The sequence below is a fragment of the Ammodytes marinus genome (assembly GCF_949987685.1).
Source record: "Ammodytes marinus genome assembly, chromosome: 6".
NCBI classification, from domain to species: Eukaryota; Metazoa; Chordata; class Actinopteri; order Uranoscopiformes; family Ammodytidae; genus Ammodytes; species Ammodytes marinus.
Window position 1 is genome coordinate 11,937,972 of NC_137235.1, and position 26,065 is coordinate 11,964,036.

Here is a 26,065-nt window from a genome sequence, read left to right on the forward strand (position 1 = left end):
CACGTTATCTCCGCCCAGACCAAAATTCCCCCCTGCCCTCTTCTCGGCTCGCTCTCCTCTCCAGCCTCTAGGTTCATGGTGTAGAAAAGATCAACCATAATGCTGGTGTGACACCTAACCTGTCTCTGACTTTGGAGCATCACCCCGATACGTAAAGATGCAAAAAAGAATATAAGGAGAAAATACATAAAGGCCAGAGTTAGGAAAGTGGGATGCTTACCTAAAGACTACAAGTAGTTAAAGCTATTCATCTGGAATTATATAAAGTAACTCTTCTTAATAGTCGGTGTGGAAAAGGTTTTTAAAAAGTGACATGTTATTTGGCAGGAATAATAATTCATTGAAGTCGGTTTGTCGATTTTATTTTTTTTCAAGCACCATTACTCAGCAGGCTCGGGTGTATAGGTGTTGTCTTCTACCCTTTCTCTGTCTTCCCTCAGACTTCCCTAAACAGCAACATATATGCAAATATCAGAACCTCTGTACTTGCTCTCAAATCGACCCTGTTTGAACTGCGATGACTCTTAAATGACGCTTTGATCTCAACTGAAGTTCTGTGAAGCGCTTCTCGACATAAATGTTCTACCTTTTTGCAATGAAGTGGTAAGCGGTAACATCTTCTGTCACCTCTTTAGGGGTTGAAAATAAGAGCAACAGTCTTCAATAATAAGTACAATATCTAATTTTTTTTTAAGAAAATAACTTTTTACAAGGCACATCATTAAAATGATTTCCATAAACACTTTTCATTCTGCATTCAAACTAAATGTTACCATGTCCAGCCAACAGCTCTAAAGCCACTCTTTATGTGAGTGTGTACTATGTACATTTTTCAATGATGCCACTGAACAATTATAATCTCATACCTGGCCCCTTCATGTTCACTCTGTCACATTTCTACTGGGAGGTTCTGTGCAAGAGAATAGACTTTATACCATTTAATAATGGTTTACCCAGTTGTTCATTTCAACAAACTGAAAAAGGACTTTTTTTTGCTACAAACTCATGTACAAATCCTTTGACATGAATGTAAACTCTCAATGACAAAACAAATAAAAACAGCTTTTTCAAAAAAAGTTATTTTTAAAATCTCTAGTTAACATTTTTTTTTTGCGCTCCTTCAGTGTATGGAGAGTGCAGATAGGAGGGAAAATTCATCAAAACAAAATCTAGAGTTGGTCACCAAAAAAAATGCACCACAGAGTCAAAAGCAAAACCACCTGCTTGTCTTTAAAAAAATTTAAAATAAACCTGCCCGCCCACCCTTCCTCAGAAAGCACACGATGGTAATATTGCTGTGTCTCGAGAGGTCCCCTGATCAACGGGTAACACTATTACTGGGACGGACCACTGGGAGTGCGGAGGATAACACCTTAAGCTGCCATTGATTAGATTATTCTTTTATCGCTCCTCTCCCTGTGACTCCCCCGTTGAATAAAAACACATAGTCAACATACAATAATAGTCAAATGACAAAGAAAGAAAAAAAAACATGAAAAAAAATAAATGCTTCAAGCCCAAAAGTTTTAAAACCCCGTTGGTGACCATTCGGGGCGACTGGAAGCTGCCATGGGAGTTTACCAGTGTGTGTGTTTTTTTCTGTGACCAGAGGCGACACTGGCAGACGAGCGGGCGTCAATAGGGTGGGGAGTGCCTGGACAGGGTGTACAACAAACAGCGGCTTACTCAGTAGAGAGACCATGGGGGCTTTCTTTCCTTCTAAATATTCATTTAGAACGACGTCTTCCCTTGGAGTGCCCCCTTGCTCATGGAAGTGTTTTGGCATGGTAAGGGGGAAGGAGGGGATCAGCGAGAGGGGAGTGGGACCTGAGTAGGGGCCGAGGGTGGGGAGGAGGTGGGGGGAGGAGTAGGAGGGAGGTTGAAGGCTCACCAAGGCACAGAATGACAGCAGGAGAGTCACCCAAGGGAGAGGGGCCAGTGTATCAGCTCCCCTGCCCTCACTCTCCCTTCAACAAGCATGGCCTTATGTCTGTCTGTCTTTCATATTCATATATAATTATATATAGATATACTCACTCTTTTTTGTCTTTTCATTACAAGAGAACATTTAGGAAAATATAATACAAAATTGAATACAAGAAATATAGACTACACTGGCTAATATCACATTTAGTGACGAGTAGCTTTTTTTTGTTTGTTTTTCTGAGTCTTTTGTAGTTTATAATAGTTTTTTTGCTCAGACCCGCCATGGTGGACTGGCCCTAGTTTTTTTTTTTTGTATGTGTCGGGACGCCAAGCTCTAAAGACCGCCACAGACTGAGGCCTAATGGTTATTAAATGGTCAGAGAGCGACAGATGCGCCTCCTCCGTCAATAGTGACTATTGTGCATAAGTTACAGACAAGCTAAGAGAAAGGAAAATGTTATCTACATTGGTCTTCAGCAGTGGCCCGGAAGCTCCAGACACAAGCAACAGCAGAAAGAAAATAAGATTTGTTTTAGTCTTGCTATAAGAATTAAAAGTCCAACTGTATCGTGATGATTTGTTTGTTATGTTAGCTAAAACAAACACCTCTATAGAAAGCAAGTCATTAGAGCTGGCCTTTTTTAATATATATATTTTTTTTTTCCTGTTCTTTCACAGCTTTGACTTTGTTAATCAGCACCAAATGACAAAACAAAATCCAGACACACGTGAACACTGCATTGAAAAAGCCACAGAGCTGTAGAGAAAGACACATTCTGGGTAAATTGCACCGTGAGTTAAGAGGAGGATCCATTAGTGAAATAGAAAAAGGAGGACTGCCCCTTTTTCTGCAAGTCAACACTCTGTAAGCACCCACTTGGCATCTTATGTAAAAAATACTATTAAAAAAGTCTCCCATGACACCTCATCGTTCACCCGAATCATTTAAACACTCAGAGGAAGCACCTGCCTCTCGTATTTATTGCTACATCAATTCGCTACTGAGAAGGAAACTGGAGATTTATATATTTTTAAGGAATAGAGTTTTAGGCAATTCCTTATTTCTTTTTAATGTGACATAGTAGTCCATCCACACCATAGGATGGTATAGTGTAGTGGTCAGTAGTGTGGAGTAGTGGTTAGGCAACCCAACCAGAGGGAGACATGAGGCTTTGGACAGCAACTCTTCATCCATAGATGCCTTCTTTCTTCTTTTCTACAGCTCTGTCACTTTTTCAGTTTGTCTTTGGCTGAAAATCGGCCCGATCCAGCCATCTGCAATACCTTACTCTTAATCTGAATACTAATGTGAAAAGGGAAGATACTGTGAGATGTAGATAACTTTCAAGCTTCTAATTTTTGCATATATAGCAGAAGTGCTTTACCTTTGACGTCACAAACCTAGTGCAATGACTTGGTGGTGTATTATTGCCTGATGATGATCACGTGAAGCTTGTATTTTATTTTGGACCTTTCTAAAACTCCCTGGCTCAGACATTGTCTCTGCCTGCACCAAAACACACACACACACACACATACGAGCACTTGACAAAATCCTGATTAACAAGTCAAAGCTGTCGACCACACCACAGAAGTCCCCCTTTACATTTTTCAAAAAAACTCTGCTCTCTCTCTCTCTCTTGAGCCTGCGGAAACACTAGGTAGGGGTTGTGAGGGCAGGGCGTGTCGGGAGGAGGGAAAGGTTCAGGCAGGATACAGTAGGGTGAGGTAGGGTCAGTGGTCAGGTGAGGGTCAGGAAGGCTTGATGAGTGGCATTTTAGCCCCATTTGCTTCCTGGGGCCAGGAATGGAGGAAAAACAGGTTCAGAGTGTACCGCCAGTGTGGAGCGGGGTCTGAGGGTAAGGGTCTGTAGGTAGTGGGCGGCGTTGGCGATTGCAGGTGGAAAGGGCAAATGTTGGAGGAAGCTGGTTTGGGAGAAAGATGGCCGCGTGGCGTCTTAGCAGTGGTGCGGCTGCAGTCTGTGGGAATGTGTGGCTGTGTAGCTGGTGTCGCTGGAGCTGCTCTGGAGGCTGTAGTGGTCCTCCTCCTCCTCCTCCTCCTCTTCCTCTAGCTCGCCGTCGCTGATGCTGTCCACACTGTCCACCTCGACAGGAGTGAACTCCACGCTCTCAATGTCCACATCTGCACGCAAAAAAAGAGAAAGAAAATGCACCAGGTTATTTTAGGTTAATTTCGGGAAAAAATAGAAAAAAATAAGTGAAACTGTTTATTTCCGCCCGCTGTCGGCATATTTATCAGGGGGGCCTGCTGCGCTGGTGGATTAAACCCAGATTTTGGCGGCTATTAACTCTGGGCAAACAGGCAGATCTTTGTGCTCCCACGGCTAATCCCTGTCCATTGATAAACAACTGCTTGTGTGTTTACCTTCATCCAGGATTAGTCGACATGTAACGGCGCGAACTAAGCGCTTCAAGGGGGAGGCTGGTGCCATGGTAAGCTGCAGAATTCACCCTTATGTCCGGGTCATGCTCAAAAACTAGATAATACACGAGTTTGCATCCAATGATAAAAGCATTACAAAGCCGCTGTGAGCGGCCCAAGCAAGCCATCGTAGAGAGGTTCGAGACACGATGAGTCGTCCAAAAGCAGATAACAGGTGCACATTTTCAAACTAAAAGGAATTCGTATTGTTGCACAGGGTTGAAAACACAAAGAGACAAATAGTTACATGAAGAATGAGAAGAGTGAGAAGTTCAAAATTCTGCCAATTTTCTCAATTCTCCACACCTAGCCATGACTTTCGGGGCACTTCTAACAAAATACGCTGGCGATTTAAATCTCAAACTATGTGCTGGGGTGTCAGGACGATGGCATTTGAAATAAAGCATGCAGTAGTGGGGGGAAAAGTAATGGCCCTGACCTCAGAGGACGACTGATTACCGTTTGTCATTTTGATGGATGAAACCTGACAAAGCTGTGAACAAAATATCACACCGCCGGAACCAAAACAGCAGAGCCACAGTGGATAATGCTTCGACCCACGAGACAAAATTGAAAGTAGTGAACAAACATCGTTGATGGGAGAATTCAAACTGGCTTACTAGCCGGTTTCCCTATTAGAGCCAGCGTACCTTGCTCGGAGTCCGTGGAGATTGTCGAGCCCATGCTGTCGGTGCGGATGCGCTCGAGCGATCCGGACACGGAAAGCTGCTCCAGGCGGCGTTTGAGGTAGCGGTGCTCTCTCTGCAGCTGCTCCTTCGTGTTCAAAGCCTTCTTGTCCTGCTCCTCCAACTTCTGCACAGAGACGCACAAACACCAAGAATCAATGAAAACGTTCACTGGACACTCAGACCCCCCAAAAAATCCCACCGATACCTTTTGGGGATTATGTAGATGAGGGACTCAGAAACACTTATAATTCATATGTATATTTTATAGGCCAGCCTATTATCTAGCCTGATGATGCGCCGAGTCCTTTTATTTATTTATTTTTGCCTTGCACCCGGCCGAGAGTCAAGCAGCTCCGCAGGGCGGAGTCCGCCCGACAGCATGTCGTTCAAATAGGCTGCTGCATCCAAATCATCCCGCAATCACCAATTTGATACCAGAAAAGTTGCCAGTGTGTCTGTTTCTCCCCAGCGCACAGCAAAGGAGATATATATTCAGGCTACTATTGTTATTATAAAATGTCATGCAAGAGAGACGATAAACAAACATAATGGGCAGTTATCATTTAGATTAGATGGCAAGATGATAAGGCAGATTCTTTGGAACAACTGAAAAAGGCAAAAGTTGATGATGATGTGAACAACTTGTTTGTGCTTTTAAGTCGCCAGAACGCAAGAAACAAGTCTTTGAGGCTCAATTTACTTTTTCACTCTACAGTAGTAGGCTCTAGCTCTATTGATATTAATATAAGCTAAATAAATACCTAAAGATACAGTATTTCTATTATAAAATGTATTGCACCATGAGCCATAACTGTGACCATTATATTATATTGCCTACTTTTGTTAGCCTTAAGCCTAGCTCAGTCATTATGCCATACTCACCTCCTGCTGTGTAATGAGCTGCATTGAAAACAAGAAGACCTATTAAGAACACCAAATCCATATTTCCTGTTATTTTGGTGAAAGTAATGCAAAAGTAATGTAAAAGTAGTGTAATGCCTTACAATTCAAAGACAGTAATATTGTAATGTAACTAACTACTTTGAAATGACAGTAACAAGTAATAAATACCGCATTACGCTTTTGAAGTAACTTGGCCAACACTGGTGGGCATAGCCTAACAAAAAAGGAAGTAAATCCATTCAGCCCTGGTCTGCTTCGAGGCTGGGGTGGGGTGTGATGGTAGATTGAGGTTGAGCTCACACTGCAGCTTGCTTCTACTCTGTTGTTGCATTAGCAGTGGAGGCTCAGCTGTGTGTGGTTACCAACAGGGGCGTCTTGATTTGCCAATCAACTGCCGAGTTTCTGGTGAGCTTCCCCGTGGGAGTATAATATGTTAATGAAAACCGACCAATTTCGTCATCAGTCGGTGTTTTTTGGAACAGACCGTCAAATCCACCCTTTTTAGAAATAAGCATCCCAGAAGAAACTGACATATTTGTCTTTTTGAAGCTTGTGTGTAGCTTGCTGGTAGGGACCCCAATAACCTAAAAAGTGTGCCCAAACACCGGAAATGTTTGGTTTTTCATAATATGTCCCCTTTAATAATTATTGGAATCAGTGGATGTCAATGTAATATACTGTTATCACATCTCAGTGTGAAAGCTTGTGAAACCAGCTTTTTTTCTGTCATCCCCCTGTCAACCAAACCTCTGTCAAAGGTAAAAAAGAAAGCATTTAACAGCAACCCATTTCAACATGTAACGAGGAAGTGGCCAAGTGACAGCATGAGGTTTGGAGGTTAGACAGTCCAAAAAAAAAACACAAACTCTTGTTAAAGTCTTAAGTGGATTATATTTTGCACCCAATTGTATATGAAAGTTTTCGGTGGTGAATCAAAGCGAAGAGCAACACAGATGTGGCCCCACTGTGAGACGAGAAGACGCGACACACTGACGAGAATTAGCGCAACCCGCCAGAGCAGAGAGGACATGCATGATAAACAGGAAATGAAGGGTTAAAAATTCGCATCGTCTGGATTTTCCACCCACCACACTGTTGCTGCTTGTAAACAACAAGATCAGTACAGTGTGTCCCAAACTACTCACTTTGATAGCTCATCATCTCTATGGCATAGTTCAGAATCAAACAGTATTCTGCAAGCACTGATACTGCTTTTTTATCGTGTGTGTGTGTGTGTGTGTGTGTGTGTGTGTGTGTGTGTGTGTGTGTGTGTGTGTGTGTGTGTGTGTGTGTGTGTGTGTGTGTGTGTGAACTGCAACAGTTAATGAACCATGGAGGAGTTAAACAAACCTAACATCCAATTATCTCCTTTCACATATCTAAAGATCAGCCACCAAATATCCTGTATTCCACTTTAGTTGACTTGTATGTTAGCATGTTTTTTTCTTTCTTTCCTTCTTTCAGTCTTGAGGGCATTTGTTTCTGGCTGGCCTTGAAACAGCTTTGATTGAAAGATTAGAGAACATGAAGACGGCAAGTGAGAGAAAACCAAACCACTTGAAACAGGAGAATGGAGCTTGTAAGGAAAAGGGGGAAACTGGACTTTTTGAGGGCACTTTCATGTTGTTTTACTTCTCACTAGAGCAGCAACTTACAACTATTTCAATGTTTTCTGACAAGTCGATTGCTTTATGTAGTGTAAAAATGTGTGAAAATAGTTCATATTTACAATTTACGAGAGCCCCTGGTGATGTCTTCAAATAGCTGGCTTTTTCTAACGAAAGTTAAGAAATCAAAGATATTCCATTTACAAGGCTATAATTCAGACAAAAGCAACAAATACTTCTGCTGGATAAATGACAAGCAATTAAACATTTATTGAAATGGTCAATTATCGATTGGCATTGTAGATCAACATATTATTCATGGCGCTGAAAGGCTCACCTATCAAACAGGCAAAAAGAAACCGATGTGTTGTGAACACGATAACACCTGGAGGAGCATTTTATTTTGAAAGTACCTTGATGTGCATCCTGGCCCTTTTCAGCAAGCTCAGTGTGGTGTGTCTCGTGCTGTCTGGACCTAAAGGCACCAGCTTCTTCAACTGCTCCAAGTACAGCCGTAGTTTGGCACGTCTGCAAACACACAAGCACAGGGTGAGTCAGCAGACATTTACTTGCAAAAAAAAGAAATAGAAGGGACCTACACAAACAGACTGACAACAGCTCATTTGCACATCCCTAAAGGGCAGAAACAAATACTGACGTGAAAACATACTGAAACGGTGAGAACCACAACTGAAAAACAACATGATCAGGGTGGTTGTGCTTTCTGCAGGTTTGGTTTCAGTTGTGACTTTGGGCTTGACCGTGAGACGATGCATGTTGACAGGTTTGAGTGGGTGCAGAGTCAAGCTGGTTACTCATGATACCTTGCAGAAGCTTTCAGACTCCTATGAGGAATCAAAATGCTCATGCATCTGCAATGCAAACGCCTGTATTCACAATAAAAATACGAAAATAGTTATTTTACCAACCTAAATGTTATAATTCGTATTATTATTGTATAACAGAGTTTCTAATAAAGAAATAGTCTGAATCTAGTGTAATTAAACTTAGTAAAGCTTAAGTGAGCCAGCATGAGGGAGCCAATGTCTTACACTGATGTAATTAAGAAATACTAACACACATTCACAGCAGGGCCCTCTTACCTTAGAGGCCTTCCTGCTTTTAAATAAAGTATATGTTATATATCTAACCCTTTTGGGCGTTGCCTGCCTGTGTGACTCTATAGTGAAGTTTGAGTGTGAATTCACAAAATTGTGCTTGCACTGCACAAATTCATTAACCCACGACACAAATGCATGTGCGGAATGTCGCAGTGGAACACGCAAACGTCAGTAGAACTGTGCACTGGCCTTATGGTGCATTACCATTGTCCATCTCAGCTTTACACTCGAACTGAAGGAGAGGACTTAAACCCACGGTCACTTGGTGCGAAAATCATTTACTACCCAAAAATAACGGCCATGAGAAACTTCTCGTCTGTTCTGATCGCTCTGTTGGTTGAACTGAAGACTCAAGCTGTGGCCCCTGAGAACCCAGCATCCCTGCCAAAGCCCGACAGGCCAACAACCCTGGTTCCCCATGAAAACGGCTTACTGAATGCAGCCTTTTGGACGTTTATTTAAGTCTTAGGGACAACAATGCAAAGTTAATATGTGTGTGGACACTGGCTGAGTCTGACTCTGGTTTGGTATTGTATATTATGTCAAAGAAGTGCTTTTATTCACTATATTTTTGTTCTAGCAGATTACCTCCCCTGTCTGCCCTGTTCATAAAGGCCTTTCAATCGCTTGTCCATGAACCGTTTCTTTGTTCTAAGCTAGCCTTCCCCCTTTTCTCTCTCGTTCCTTTGGCTAACTCTGTCGGAACGGTAAACAAACTCCCACAATGCAAGGTCTCCACTGGCCATCGCCACGACCACAATAAACCTAATCAGAGAAACGAAGCTCTCTAGGATCGAGAGAGTGCAGCTAGTACACACACTACACACACAGTCCATTCCCTGTTTCTTTTTCAGGAAGGGCGTCGCCTCTGTTATTCACATGAAGTAAGACCCTCTCACTAGCCCCGTCTGTTTCATTTAGAGGTCGGCCGGAGACAGCCCTTCGGGCAACACAGTCTCAGGGACATACACGTAATAATCCAAAATTCTAAATGATGGTTGCATCTTGCATTTCTCGGGACGTTATTGTACCTGTAAAAATGCACCAGATTGTTTAAACACGTTATAAAGATTAGCCCTGTAAACCACCTCTACCTCTCTACAGGTGCATAAAGGCGTTCCCAAAAGAAAAAAAGGCCGTGTGAAAGTTTTTTATTTCTCTTGTTCTTTTATTTCCTCTTCTCCCAGGGGGCAATTCCAGCCCCCACCCCTTCTCAATCCCCCCACCCGTCGACGGCTCTGCTCCACCCTGCCAACACCAACACACCCTCGTCAAAAAACAAGTGCCTTCTGAGGACAGGGGCGGGGGCCACCTCCAACCTGCCTGCCCCAGTCCAGCCACATGAAGCACTTGGATTACAGCCAGGGGGAAGCGGGCAGGAAGGAGCTGGGGGTCTGCAGCACAGAGGGGAGGGGGGAATGTTTTTTTGGGGGAAAGGGAGCGTGGTCCGAGCGAGTGGATGACTTTCTCTCGGTTGTTGAAAAAGGGCCTCTTTGAGTGCAGCTGCACCAGGCAGCGCTCCATATATACACATCATCCAAATGGTAACTTGAGCCGATGGGCAACCATCTTCCACCCCGCTCTCCCCTCTCTCCCTCTCTTGTAATGAAAAACAAAAACAAGGCGTTCCCCCGAATACTCTGCCTGACTGCCCTCCTTCCCCCCCACACACAAGAAAAACTCTGGTGTTTTTTGACTGAATTCATCACAGGCACCACCTGTACGCTCACCACATATTTTACCTGGCAGGAATAGAGGAGAGAAATGTGCACAGATGCACTTTCACCATTGCTTTTACCACGTGAAAAATGAAATGAATGTCTGCACTGTTTGGCATTCAAGCCTTCAGGAATACCACTTGTTTTCATAACACTCGTAACCAAAGGCGGACAACTTGCCGCTCAACAACCCTGGTGACCTCGAGGCAAACCATATAACCCATGTATTCTGGAGTTATACAGAAGACATTGAGAAACACAATCGTAAAGGACATTTTAAAATATGCCATTCCTATCTTACATCTGTTTTATAATGCATCTTGGGAACACTGCTAAGATTATAGGCTCAGAGGAAATTGAACAACAGCCATTTACATAAATTGAGATGCAAATCAAACAGTCTTACTTTAGTAGAGAGTAGTTTGACTTGGGGGAGGCAGGGGTACATGTTTGTTTTTTTTACATAGTAGAATCATAACATTTTCCTATCTCTATGGTATAGCTATATGTGTGTGCCGGTTAGCTTAGCTAATATTAGATTAGCACGAAGACTGGAAACAGGCAAAAGCTAGCACAGCCAAGAAATAGTGCAGCACACAACTTTTTGTTTTTGTTATGATAATTTAAAAAATCATTGATTGAAACATTAATTTGTGAGCTTTAGAGGTGCTGGTGCAGGTTCGGAATAACTGGAGATGAGAATGTGAGACTATTTGTCCTATGTTGTGTTATTTTGTTCTTATGTTACATGTTAAGAGTTTCAAATGTGGAAACTAAAACTACATATATATATCAAAAGTATCAAAAGACATTACTCAGTCCCCCTACATTGAAACTGCAGCCTTCAACTGACACCAAACAAGCTTTCTGTAATTGTTGACAACAGTTCACTCTAACATTTATGTCACTTAAGTTTCAACAAGTCTGGGCTTAGCCTTTCTACGTCTTCTTGAGCCGTGCAGGAAATTTTACACGTCTCCCTTTCTGTTCGTCTTTTTATCGTGACTGTCTAAGGAAAGCTTTGTGTTTCTGATTCTTATCAAGAAGTCAGGACCTGGTTAAACCTGGCAGTGTGTCCGTGACAGCTCCCTCACTGCAGCACATAGTTCCCCTGCCTCCACAAACACACACACACACACTCTTTTTTTCCCATTTGAGCTAGGACCCTCACTCACTCGAGTTTGTTATTCCTTTAACCAAGCCCCGGTCACGCACTGTTTATCAGATCGCCTCAAACAGCCATGCAACGTGTGGCACCAGATGAACGTGAATGTTGTTTGCGTGAAGGGGAGCAGACAGCTTGCAGCGCCTGCCTGCCTGGGCCACATGGTTTTGAATCACATTGCATTTTCCAATTTGTCTGGGTCGAAAATAGGGCAGTCTTTGATATTCCAGTCCCGAATCATTTCCCAGCGTGACATGATCGTTGTGGTGTCACGTAAGGTTTTGTTCTTCGCTTGTGTGTGTGCGTGTCAAACATGAAACATTAAGTCAGGGATTTGATGACAAATGTACAATGACGACAAGACTTATGGACTCATGTTTATATCATTATGTATATGTTTTTTTAAATGTGATAATGTGCGTTATTGTTGTTGTTCAGCAGTATTTAAGCACTGAGCAATGTTTCGTAACTTGGCTAAAAATGGAAAATTGCTAAAGCTAGAAAAGCAAAACAGCCTGTACTTTTCCCTGCAGTTGAGGATTTAAGGGTAAATCTGCAATTTGATTTGCTCCGAAATCACGCTTGTTGGGACCCTGCACCTGACTGTTCTCATGTGCAGAGCACCACGGGATGATTTGAGCCTGATCTGTGCCCCCTCCCATCCCCCCACTCCTCCTCCTCCTCCCTCTCCATCAGTGCCAAAACAAAGTCAAGGAGAGGGGCGGGGCGGGGGGAAATTAGGAACTTTTGCTCAGAAAGCTGCATGCTGCTGAAACTGGAACAAGCTATTTAAACTGCTGACTTAACGTTCCAATGTTACTGGTTGCAGATCAGACCAGACCTTTCTCACAGATTTGCTCACACTTTGGGCCTCGGGGGGAGAGCGATCATGAAATGTCTTCAAAGCCTGTGTGTGTCTGATGGATGCACAATGACAAATACGTATGTGTTAGTGCATCAAAGAAATTAGGTGATGGACAGTTTTTCCCAGTGTCCACACGCACACACACAGACACACGTAATGGTTCACACACTGTCCTGACAATAGCTGCGTCTCTGGGCCATGGGATTGGAGATGTATCGGTAATCAAAGAGCAGCAAGTCCAGAGAAGGCAAGCCAGTGCAAACAACGGGCCCTCACTCACTCACTTAATGAGCTCGCTGCAACCCACCGCATTCCTCAACCCATACGCGCAGGCCTGAGTGGCTTGTCTGGCAAGGAGCCAGAGCCGCTACGCTAAGGTCAGAGGTCATCAGAAACACCACTGCAATGCTTTTACTATGACTGCCACAGCCCGACTCGGTTGTAAACCATGTTGGGTTAACAAAGAGAGAAAAACGTGATACCAGGCCTCTGGTGTTGTTTTGACTTGAGCCCACAAGACATCAGCGTGAAGGATTCAATGCCCAGTGTGCTCGAGGTTGCTCGGCTTCAAGCAGACATGATAATGCAATAACTCAGTCTGATAACGGGACAACATCGCTGTAGAGAAGGCTGAGCAACTTTTTTACTCTGTAATCATGATGGTCAGAACTATAAAGTGTAAGACTCAAGTTGTAAGAAAAAAAACACGAGTTATAGTTTAAGTTTCATCCTATCCTCCAGGGGTTTTCTTTACTTTAGAGTAAGATAAAAAAAAAATACTCCACAAACCATGCATGTGGCTCCCTTGTTTACAGCATGGCTCTGCTGAGTGCAGTGAAAGTGGGGGCTGCTTTGCGTGAGTGCAGATCACCATGGCGAGGTGGTGGAATTTGGGGTTTGCCAGTGAAGTGGCTCCACATCTGGACAGCAGGTTCCCGGAGAGCGCGAGGCAGATGGAGGGATTCTTGGTGTGGTGAGGGACCCGGGGGCCAGCCGACAAACATAACACACACACATACACACTGTGCCTTCCAGCAGACCCCCCATCAGTCTACCTGTCACCCTATCGCCCTGCACTCAACATGTTTACATTTAAGAGAGATCTGATCTGCAGTCTCTTCAAGCAAGAGCGTTGCCTACATCAGCGAGGCAAGGGGAGAAGTGAGAGGCTTTTATAGCACTGATACCAAATGTCAGTCGTCTGGGGTTGAGCTGTATTTGTTTTCTGTCGTCGAGGACGCCACACCCACCCACTGTGTGTGCACTGACAACTGTCGAGATAGACAAATACAAGTCCCCCATAAACACATTCTCCTGACGTCAGGAACATGGAGCTCACTCTCACATGACTCTGCACTCACACGCGAGCAGACAAACAACCACAACAGCAGTGCAGACAGAGGGAAGGGGCGTGGGGTAGTTAGGTACTTCGCTACCCGTAGAATTACTCTAAACTAAAGAATCTGCTCTGCATGCTTTGCTGGCAATTAAATAATAGGAAGCTGCAGAATTAGGCAGTTGTTTGTTCACTCTTTGTACAGTAGTAGTATTTCACAAAACAAACCGGAATTTCCACTGGGCGTTCTACAGGGAATGCCATAGTAATTAGATTAATTTGATTTTTCTCGTGTACTGAAACAATCCACTGAGCGAGCGTGACTCATTTACAAAAGCCCTTCCTCAGCACAGCCAGCTCACACTGGTGTCAACAGAAAAACAGATGTCAGATAGAGTTTTTAAGAGGAGAGCGTGAGAGCAAAAACAGTGGGAGGGGGGTCACCGAAGAAAGGTTTCCCTGTGCATCTCTGAATCATTTCGACAACAACGTCGAAATGACAGACCTGGACATTAATTGCCATCCGCTGCGTGCACTGAAAAGTATCTGCCGATGATGTTGGGCGGACGGACTAGCAGAGACAAGTTGAGCGAGCTCGATAAACACATTCCCCTGACGCGGGGAGCTCAGCTTTTAAAATGAATCCACATCAATGATTAACACACTGGAAATCTGGTGGCATCAGAGACGATCGCAGCGTCCGTGTTTACAGTAAGAGTTTGTCTGAGGGGTTGTGAGATAATGTCAGCAGAATAGGAGACAAACAGTATTTGTAACCTTCGCCTAAGAGACATTTTGGGGTTTAGAATTCATTAAAGGTTAAAAGCTGCTGTTTAAAAATATCAAACAACTAAAACTGTGGAGAATAAAGGAGAGATGAAAACAGTTTGACGAATGCCAGCTCTAATCAATGCTAAATCAAACAAATAATCGCTTGCCAAAAAACGGCAAACGTGGATGCAGCTGGAGGGCACTCTACTCCGATCTGCTAGTGTTTGGGACTCACACACTCTCCCTCTATGAGCCCGCTTCTGTTACTTAACTCCACATTCCAGCGTATGTGTGCATACTCCGCTGACCTGAATTTCAGGCTGCCTGCTCCACACACACAAAGCAGCCACGTCCAACGCTGCCTTCAGTTCCCTCCCTTTCAGCAACACTAAAGATTAGGCTCGTTCGACCTAACTTTCAGCTCGTCTGGAAAGTAGACGAGAGTAGCCGAGTGCAGTCGGGGGAGTGACGAAAATGCCTGACTGAAGCCGGACAGCTCCGAGTCGGAAGTAGCGTCCTTGTTGCGGATGCAGTTCGTTTTCTAGTTTTATTTTGAAGGCCTATTAGAAACATATTCGCAGGAGAGTCACACATGCTACAACCGATTAGAAGCAGAACACAACACAAAGACGAGTAAACACTTTAAAAGCGAGGGGCATTTTCAAAACAAGAAACGAGATATAAGCTAATATCCCCATTCCCCACACATCTTTATCTTTCTTGTTACTTTACTAGAACACCTACTTTTAAGTGATAAAGAATAATTTACAAGAATAATTTACAAATCCAAATAAAGGAGGTTTAGTATTTCTCCCTTCACATAACGAATATGATCGGCCTAAATAAAGAAGGTCTAAGAAAAGATCCCTTATTATTATTGTAGAGATGGATATGATGAACTGTATTATGATGTGTAACAAACAAACTACTTGTTGTAGTTTTGGTCTGGCTTTGCGACACTACATGTAAAATACAATTCCCAGACCATTTAGATCACTTGAAATAAGCCTATGATTTAATCTTAATGGTATAAAAATCACTTCACCAAGATCTTATGTGACTCAAGTTTGTGTTCACTTTTAAATATATCTATACAGGAGAGTTACACATCCAAATTATTTCTATGTGGTTCAGAGGTTTAACTCTGATTAAGTACATTTCTGCTTAAATGCATATTGTGGCGGCCTAATGATTAAACATAAATTAAAATCAAAAAGAATGGATCGTAATTTAATTTTGAGCGGTGATGTCAGACTTTTGCCTAACCAATTGGGGAAACGCATCAAAGGCACGAGGTTTAAACTCCCAATTAGCGCTCAGCTCCGCCTGTCAGCAAGACGTTTCCCATCAGACATTTCGCTCCCGCAGCCCGTGGGGAGCAACTGCAGCGACTTGCTCCAGTGTCTGTGTCCGTCTTGATACCGCGGGACTTCAAAGTCTCAAGCAGCCGAGCCGCAGCCAGCCACGGGTGCAAGTGGGACAAAAAGTCTAACCATAATGCAGTGCGCTCAGCAAGACGAGCGTCATAATTGCGCAGGTCTTAGCAAGACGGCGACAGGTCGAACGAGCCTAATGTCTTGCTCCTCTTCCTCAGGCTTCAGAGGGTCTGCACGCTTTGCCCATATTCTCTTCACTCTCCTCCTATACAATTATTTTCTTAATTGTTTTTTCTCTACACCCGCACCTTGTAAAAGGGCGTCCAACGCTGTTGTTGTTTTACGAGCATCAGCTGCTCCGCGCCCAGTTTACTGACACCGAAACACGGTGCACCCTGCAGCAGCAGAGACACCTGAGAGGGAGCAGAGGAACGTTCTTGCCTAAATGTAGTTCCAAGGCAGTAGCGTTCCCATACTCAAATATCTCCTGTTTACAGATGGCCCTCAGGCCCTATGCAAACACACAGTCGTTCGAGGATAGTGTATGTGTACATACACTGATGATCTGCGGATCACGGGCCGGGTGTGACCTGAGTGAACCAGAGAGCTTCTTGACCTCCGGCTGGAGAAATTCCACACGTGACCTCTGCTGCTGACCTCCAGCTGTAGCCAGTTTCTTATTCTCTTTCCGCACACAGCCTCAAAACATTGACAACCCCAGACTGACCTCAGGGAATGTACACACAGGATTTTTCATTACTTTGAAATGAGGGAAAAAATCCTCAGACTAATCGACAATGAAAATAATAGTATGCCGCAGCCCTAAATATATTTTTTTATCGCAATATAATACAAAAAACATACCTTCGCTTGTTCTGTGTTACTACAAATTACTACATGGATTAGAACACTTACAGTGCATCAGTCATCACTCTGGGTTATTAGCTGCCCATGCAAGCCTAATAACTCACAGGTCACCACACATGCACACACACACACAAGAGGAATGTAACTGACAGTGTGTGACATTTGAGGAAGATAAGTACAAAAGCCACGTGCAATCATGTGAGAGTGCCACACCAAAGCCCCCTAAATGGAAGATAAAGAAACCTTACAATTTGTTTACGTAGTTGCCTGTATAGAAGGCAAACACAACACTTAACACTCTTTTTAAAAAATGTGTTTGTTTTAAAAAGCAGCATGTGGACATAAAATGACCTTTTACTTCAGCTGCATTCAAGATGGCTGTGCGGTTTATGCTGCACATTAAAATGCAGATTCAAAGGATTAACGGGCCCATCAAATGCCTGGCGTCTTCCACATAAACCCCACTGACTGACACAAAGGAAGATTTATACCTCAAAAGCAGAGAAAGGGGCATGGATGATTTGTTTGGCAGAAGGGCCCGGTAAGGAGTGATAAAGGCCCCTATGTGAGAAGTGAGCACTGCCTTTCTCCTCCTTACTGCCTCAAGTTTCTGCTGACTCAGAGACTTTTGGGGCAAGGGGTGTAAAAGACAAGGCAGAACAAGGAGAAGGGAAGAAAAAAATAACAGAGAAAAACAGATGTGGTCTCTGGAGAAAGACGGATAGAAAAAGTAGAAGGTGAGGAGGTGAAGTAATAGTGCTCTCTCCCTCCCACCAACGCCCCGCCGTAACTCACACAGCTCAGTGAGGTGCAGCCGCTGCCCGGCCTGGCCTTTAGAGACACACACATACACACTCACTCACTCACTCACTCACACACACACACTCAGGAGCTTTACTCGAGGCTCCTCAAAGCCAAATAAGTCATTCATCATAGCTGGGAGTAGAAAAGACTGGGAGAGTAAATTTAATTAGAGAGAAGATTAGACCGTGACAAAATGAGTGCCTGCTCTTGTGTCCATGAAGTGCATGTAAATTTAAAGTGAAGTTCAATAGGTCTCGCACAGTTGCTGCACATTATCTACAGTGTCATATATTGTAAAAGTATACTGTTTGTTGAAATCAGACAGCAAACTCTGAGCGCCATTGAGAGTGATCTCAGAAATGAAACCAACCGAGAGCACCTGACATGGGTGGCGTGTGTGTCTAGAGATATAAAAATAGATCTGCTAATCCTTTTTTTCAATTGAGGGAAGCAGGGCAAACATACCAGATACCCAGCCCTGTACGTAACTGGACTCAGATTTCCTGTAAACAGGTGACTGTGGAAATAAAACAAAACGTCTGCAGTTTCACAATTTCTTGGCATTTTCTAGAAAAGGAAACGAGGTTCGTCACAGGCGTGATTGAGGGCGGTTGAAGTCTGAAATGGGAAGGAAGTAATGCCAGCGGAGACCAACCACATAGCCGCGTTTGGTTCCACAGAAACGACAAGCTGATGCTTCTGCAGCTGTGGCCTGTGTGCCAATGCAATGACGAGAGAGAAAGAGAGAAGAGAAAAGGGCAGCAGAGTCACCGTGGAGACGGCCAATGCAGAGCTGTCACGGCTGCACTCAGGCTGCAGCAGATAAGCGGGTTGTGTCAGGACAGACTACCCTGTGCGACACGGCTGCTGCTGGCACCCACCCAGACATCTCACTCTGATAACGGGACACAAATATATGCAGGGGGCCTCCTGAACTGCCGCCAAGGCAGCAGTGGGTTTCATGAGACACAGCTAACATGCATAAGATCGCTGAGCGGCAGCAAGTAACCCTGATGTCCACAGGGAATGGACAAAGTGGCTATCAAACCTCAAATAAAACTTTTTTTCGTATACCCACCAATAGATGGTGTTTGTTTGGTGATTTGTAATGTTGTTTACTTATTTCTGGATAAGGCAATTGGTTAAAAACTGAGAAATATAGACTATTTTTTAAGATAGGTTCTTTATTTTGGCTTATTTTTCCAGTTTATTTTGTTAAAGAGGTTTGTATTTCCTTTTGTTTCTTGTATGCTTAGTCATGCATCTTCATTAACCACTGCTATAACCAGGTTGCCTTGTTGTATGTCATTGATATTTTTTTATGTATGTTTGTGCTAAATGGTTGTTGAAAATTCAAATAAAAACATGAATCATAAAAAAAGGGATCGGTATAAAACATTTTCATTTAAATTTAAATATTTCTATTATAATGTTGATAGTCCTCCAACAGAATATCGGGAATCCAGAAGTTCCAGTTGCACATCATATACTCCGCTCTGCTTGTTAAACGCATAACATAACATTAATAAACACCCTAGTTAACCTTGCATTTGGAGCTCTCCGGCGTCCCAACACCAGACGTTGATCAGTCACCTTGTCTACCACGTGAAAAGACAGCACAAGGATGGCTCTGTGCTGCACCAAACACACAGACACATGACCAAACAAAGACAGTGAGTCAGGGCTTAAACGGCAGCGCCTCCCCAGAGCGACGTTTGAGGGCGTGAGGGAGGTCGAGCTTTGTGGAAGCGATACCGGGCCCTGCTGAAGATTAAGCCTGGCCTGAAGAAGCGTTACCAATTGGTTGATACATCACACTCATTGAACTGGTTGAACCGGGACAGAAGACCTATGGTTTTACTTATGAATCAGTAACAGGCAGACAAGGGATCAACCGAGGACAACGGCAAATCTTGCATTCATTCCTTTGAGTAGTAATACTGGTATGGTTGGAACTAATAAAATGCTTAGGGTTCATCATTTGGCCAATTAATGAAATCTCAGCAGCACTACATAAAAGTGACACGTCTACAGCAGTTACAACATACGACTACGTGCACACACATTGTAGGTGATTGTGCCAAAAGCCTGAGGACAAGTTTCAACCATTAACACCTGTATACGTTGAAGGAATAATGACCGTGTAATTTTAAGGCCACAGGTCCAGACAGGGATTTAATCAGGATGCACTGTGTGTTGCAATAGATCACAATGATACTGTACCCTTTTCATTGCAGGGCCTGTAATTACAAATAGGTAGAAGTTGTTAAAAATGTTCCACGCAAACGACGGGAGAAAAAGGTCACCCTCAAAAACTGACTAATGCATCAATTGCCAACATGGACAGTGCATTGCGACTTCCAGAGAATTCTAACATGAAATCATGGCCCAAACTTAAGTGAATAAGTCAAAGATCTCACATGTTATTTTACTACAACCATGGCACTGCACTGGATGTGAAATAAAAAGAGAAATCTGTGGCTGTAGTGATGACAAGGGAAGTGAGTAAACTGATTATGGAACACATTACTGGCATGTTGGCACGTTTACTGGCATATTTGTCAGTTGGACTGGACGTCACTGCAACCACGCCCGTCATCGGACATGAGGTAACAGTGGTGTCTCAACACCTGCAGTGTGATCAGCAAGGGCCCTCTCTCTCTCTCTCTCTCTCTCTCTCTCTCTCTCTCTCTCTCTCTCTCTCTCTCTCTCTCTCTCTGTCTCCTCAGGTCAGGGTGGAATATGTCTGTACTTGTTTCCCTTTGCTCCACACACACATGACACACACACAAACACACACATCTATTACTCAGTCCCAGACATGTGACTGGCAAACCCCAATCCATCAACGAGGGTCCCAGTGTGTCACGCACACGCCGAACACGCCCACCTCAGCCCTAAGTTACATGCTGATAGTCACGTCAGCTGTTTGCTAAATCCTTCGTGGCACTCTTTTTTTTTTTTTAGAATCAGCTTTGGGTGGCCTCCTCCATGCAAAAAATAAACCACAAGACAAACTGTTTTGCCACTTCCACCAGTCTTGGCCTGAAGCAGCTGAGCTCTGTTTCAACACATAAGGAGTTTTTGCTTCCTGAGAAGAATCTGTGAAGCCCCTGATGGTGAAGTAAAAACTGAGCAAAAACAGAACTCTGTGCTTTTAATGTGTAAGGGTATTACATCACCACGAGCAGAGCGCTGCTGTACCCCAAATGACAAATGACGTGCGAGGGCTGGATTCACCCCGCCTTCATTCACAGTCTGGGCAGGATTATCGCATTACTGACAGGATTCTCTTTCCTTACAAGGTTACGAGCTTCAATCCGTGAAATGGAGACAGATCTAATCAACGTGAGGGCGCTCACTGAAACCGGCTCGTTATCCATTTTGCACACACGAGGAATTCATCGATGCAATCTGTTTTTTGAAGATGACCTCCGATTACAATCTGGTGCTTTCGAGCGAGAGGGAAATATCTTGACGTTTACCTGCAGCCAGCATCACTACATTAAGTATGTTATGAACTGGAGGGTGAGAGGTGGTAGGTCAAAGAGCCTCAGACAGGCGTCACCTTACCTGTGTTTCTCCAGCTCGTTGTGCGATGATCTGAAAAAGACAAAAGAAAAGGACAAGAGTGAGAGTCAGTACACTGCCTGTCAGAATGAAACACAAACGCCAATGTTCATGACATGGGAGGTAGCATGCCACGCAACACATGGCTCCAGGGCAAAAGGCTTGATTAGTAAATGTTTTGATGTAAACGCTAGACAGATGAAGAAGAAACAGCAGATCAGAGAAAAGAAAATCTTGTCTTGTCATTGATCCTTCTCTGCTTATTTCTTTCTGCCTCCAGGTGGCTTTCAGGCGTTTCAATGCTAGAGCTGCTGCACAATAAAGTTCTACAAAAGACATGAAATATTACAACACACCAAAACAGGTCTTCCGCAAGTACTTTGTACTGATTCGCAGTGGAACCGAGGGCACAAATAAGCAAAGTAATGGCCTGACCAAACATTCTGGATATAGACATCAATCAATGACAAGTGTTTTAATAAAAAAAAAATGTGTTGTGACATCAAAATGCAAAAATTACCCAGAGAAAGTGCAGTATCAGTGAGTATCCACTGCACATCATCCCCCCTCCCTGCCCGCTCTTACACAAACAAACAGCATGCACACACAGACACACACTGCTGTTGTTGCTGCACGCTGGCTGAAAAGCAGCGTGGACACACCGGGATAAAAACACACTCAGACGTCTGGAGGCCCCGAGACACTGCAGAATTCCTCAGCGTGTGGCCTATTAGGAGAACAGCCCTCTATCATGGCGTGCCGGCCCACGGTCTGAGACAGGCCCTCTGTTCACGAGACCGTCATGGATACCATGGCAATAAAAACAAAAACATCGACAACAAAGGGCCAGACTGACAACAAGCCTTTTCAGATTTTCCGCTGTTTGAGAGCCCTTGTGCTCTCGAGGCAGTGGTTCCCACTGCTGTGCATCTGTACAGCGCAATGCTGTACGCTGCACCAAAAAGGGGTTACAGACAACTTTGCATCTAGGATAATGTGGTGTCTCTGCACAAAGTATTCCCAGAAGGAGCACAGGATGCTGCATCGCCGCCCCCAAGTTACTTGATCCAAAGGGTAAACAAAAGAGTTTTATCCCATTGTGGAGTAAGTTGTGCTGATCAAACATGCACACATTGGGGGAAAAGGTTCCAGCCAGAGAACAGCCAAGGGCATGACCAGGAAATCATACAGCAGATATGATAATGTACACACACACCTTTACATGTTATGTAAAAGAATGGTGCCGCATGCAAAGAACTGAGATCTCCTGTTATGAAATTGACCCTGAAGAGTCGCCTCATATCACCCTTTTTATGGAACGTAAAACTGTCAAAGCTCGTCCTCAGAGCACCCCGCGTATGTTTTGTTACGTTCACAAGAGCGAATTCAAGGACACAAAAGCTGGTTTTTTCATGTCATCTATTCTATTTGTGTCACACCAATAGAATTCCAGGTCTCTTATGTATTATTTTAATGTTTACAGAAGCTTTCTGTGCGCAGAAATAGAATGCCGACTGTTTTATTTTTCACATGACCTGAATATTGCAGTGGAGAAAAAACACGTTATCTGTTTTAATTTGCAGATTTGGTCACAATATAGAATGCGGTAACACCAGTTTTTTTGGTTCCACAAAGTGATGCATTGTGCTATTTAGCTAACAGCCAGCTTCTGTTGAACTGAAAGTATGGTTTAAGTTCAAACATGAGACATGTTTTTTCTTCACTTCACTTCACTCACCCCCCTCCCTCCCAATCCCAACCCCGGCATCCTGTTGATGCCTAAAAAAACTGTATGAGAGTGGTGGGAGAGTATAAAGGGAATTGGGGAATTTGCCCACCGTACTTCTTCACAAGGAAAAAGGGAGGGAGAAGCAGGTCTGGTTTACTCAGGATGGTGGGCTGGTGTTTGTCACAGTGTGTAGGTGCCTGTTTTAACCACCACAACCACCTGCCAAATCCCCATACACACCCTTACACCCACACACTGATACTTGAATTCATTGTTTTCTATAAGATGCCGTATTAAAGGAATGTTGAAGAGGTTGCATGCATGTGACGAACCGAGACGGATATCACTTTAACATTTTCAAAACTCTACGCCTTAAAAGAGGATTGTAATCACAATAGTGACACCCATGCTTTACATACTGTATGCGTGCAATGACATAACCCCCAGGCTCAGTCACTACTGAGGAAATCAGGCTCTCTGTGCTTCCCTAAACTAAAATTAGCCAACAGGAGAGTTTCCTTTTTTTTCATCAGCTCTTGCTATGCCATCGTTCTCGCGATCGTAAAGGAGAACTGGCCGGGACACATCAAGCAAATGCGTTTGGAAGATTTGACTAAAAATACACTTACTACATAACGCGGCGGGGATCAAACAGAAGAAAAGAGTTGCACAGATAAAAATGTATTCGTTGAACGTGGACTCGGATGTAAAAGTGCCCAAGTTAGGGTCCAAGCTGTGACAAAGACAAAACAGATTCCTGACGAGGGTGTGTCCCACACTGACCCAATCAATCTAAACCCTCTTTCAGGCCTACAGTGAAGGACCCACCTGGTGTCTTCTGTGACAGCAACTTAAAGGATTAAAATTCATCATCCGCTATTTTGATCAACTCGTGCATTATAGCACGCTCAATATCCTATGGCTTTGGATTGAGGTTTAGAGAAAACAAGGGATTTAAACAAGCCTCCGTAGTAGGCTCTGGGAAATATATCCTGGCCGTGTTTTCACTATTCTCTCACATTTTACAGGCAACAAAAAACGATTAAGGAATTATAACTAGCAATAATGAGATGTAACATGGTTTTACAGCTCTGTGAGGACCGTCAGATTGAACAGGCCTGTGACACAAAGAGATTAGGAGTGAAATGTTGACCTGCTGAAGCAAATGACCTTTGACCAGCTGTCCAATTTATCTGTAAAAAATGAGCGAGAGCAGCTGATGCTCACTGATAGTAGATAGAAACGAAACTGAAACTTACATTTACAGTACTTATGTAATGGTAATAATGTGTTATGTTTATGGCCCCTGCTGCAGCTCCTCTGTATAAGTTATGAGTTGTAAAACTGTAACAGCAGCATGTGATTGGGGTCAAACTCAGGAGGAACACGTTAATTAAAGTTTGATGAGGAGATAATGAAAAGCAATGGATTTACTGATCAGATTAGATCGAGGCTTCGATCACCGTTGTGTCAGTGAACCAGAGTGACCGACCAACAACAACAGTCTTATGTCCTCACTTTGAGAGTGTGTGTGTGTGTGTGTGTGTGTGTGTGTGTGTGTGTGTGTGTGTGTGTGTGTGTGTGTGTGTGTGTGTGTGTGTGTGTGTGAGAGAGAGGGTAGGGTAGGGTAGGGTAGGGTGTTTCCTGACAGGGGACCCCGTTCGGTTTAAGGATATTTTAACTTTAATTTAACATAACACTAACCACATCAATAAGGCATTTCAAAGCACGCGATGGCCGTACAGACACCGGTAAAGAAACGAAAGGTTACGTGCGGGGTTTTCTTTTTTTTAAGGTGTGTGTGAAACAGTCAGAGAGTGGGAGCAGCGGAGTTGACAGTGTACGCGTGGCAGTGTTTATTGGAGAGACCAAAACAGAGGGACACAGCCCAGCCCATGGCAGAGGAAAACAGTTCTCCTCCACTAGGCCTACAACGAACTGGATAATGTACATCAATGCAAAATACAAATACCAAATGCATTAAAAGAGAAGCCAGAATGATATGCATGCCTACCTATTGTTCTGACTTTTCCTGGAAATCGGCGAGGCTTTCGTTTTCTTTCGGGAAAAGTCGCTACTGTACGGTAAAACAGACGCATAACCATGCTCTGCCTCTGGGGGGGAAAAAAACACACTGCATGTTATTTGTTGTTGTGTGTGGTGTCTGCAATGCAAGGACGCATGCTTAAATATATATAAAAAAAACAGCAGAGTTATTTGAGGAAAATAAAAACATTATTATATCTGTAACTATGTCATTTCAGGAACGAAACGTGATCGATTATCAATACGATCGCTTCCAATACATCCATATAGCACTGCATAGCCTTCAGCAATTGGAACAATACAATATTGGAAAAAATACTGCAACGTGGTCATTCGTGAGTGTCATTAACGATACTAGTGGCTCATATTTTCAATGTCACTCTTGTTTACTCATTTCCGAAGAGCTAATACAGAAACACACTGCGATCTGAGTTATAAAACACGTCCTGTATTAGAAACAAAAGAAAACAAGGTTTGTAAACACGTGACATATTCTACATAATAAAATACAACTATTATTTTCTAGCTTACAGCCTACCGGGTCCAGTTTTTGCACCCATCGCTTGGTCTACGTCCTATTGTCTTATATAAAGTGACATCATACCTGCACTATGGCAGGGCACGTTCAAACTTCACACATGACGATAAGCTAGCTGCCGTCCTAATCGCTCAATTCACAAAATAAGGCTGGAAATCCTGTCAAATTGTCAATTTAGCTTGAAATAAAATACCTCTGTCTCTTCTTTCCAAGTACTCTGCAGCCTCCAGCAGAATTAAAAGAGAATTAAGTTCCATCTTGTTGTTGACTTGTTACAAAAATAGAAGAGCTGTATTTACACGAAATGTACAAGTCATGAAATAATGGAATGGAAATTTAAAAACTGTTTCAGAGCGATGTATGCCCGCTGCTATATTCACTTCTGAGTCTTGGTGACTCCAAACTACAGTATCAACAGCACTTAACTAAAACTCAGGGACGTCAATGATCGCGCCTCTGTCCAATCAGAAAAGCCTGAGGGTGGGCTCTATGGGTGTGTCTCTGCCTATGACAAGGCTGAAAGCTGTGAGGCGCGATTTGATTGGCTCGACGGTGTAAAAGTCATACGGGACATACCCTAGCAACAGACTGA

At 43.5% G+C, this 26,065-nt stretch overlaps 1 protein-coding gene across 1 annotated transcript; it reads right to left on the bottom strand.

The window, feature by feature from the left end:
* Nucleotides 1-287: 287 nt before the first annotated feature.
* Nucleotides 288-25,860, bottom strand: mxd4 (MAX dimerization protein 4). Its single transcript, XM_080028747.1, has 6 exons — nucleotides 25,667-25,860; nucleotides 24,904-25,003; nucleotides 21,164-21,193; nucleotides 7,981-8,095; nucleotides 5,019-5,181; nucleotides 288-4,068 (listed from the first exon to the last, which is right to left on the bottom strand). Exons 1-6 carry the CDS (start codon nucleotides 25,728-25,730, stop codon nucleotides 3,884-3,886), a joined length of 657 nt encoding a protein of 218 aa, XP_079884873.1. The 5' UTR covers nucleotides 25,731-25,860; the 3' UTR covers nucleotides 288-3,883.
* Nucleotides 25,861-26,065: the final 205 nt, after the last annotated feature.

Excerpts from the sequence above, each read along its gene's own strand:
- mxd4 (XM_080028747.1), bottom strand. The coding sequence starts at position 25,730 with ATGGAACTTAATTCTCTTTTAATTCTGCTGGAGGCTGCAGAGTACTTG. Across the intron at positions 25,004-25,666 it reads CTTGGAAAGAAGAGACAGAG|AGGCAGAGCATGGTTATGCG; the intron begins GTATTTTATTTC and ends TTTCCCCCCCAG. Across the intron at positions 8,096-21,163 it reads AACGAGCTGGAGAAACACAG|ACGTGCCAAACTACGGCTGT; the intron begins GTAAGGTGACGC and ends GTGTGTTTGCAG.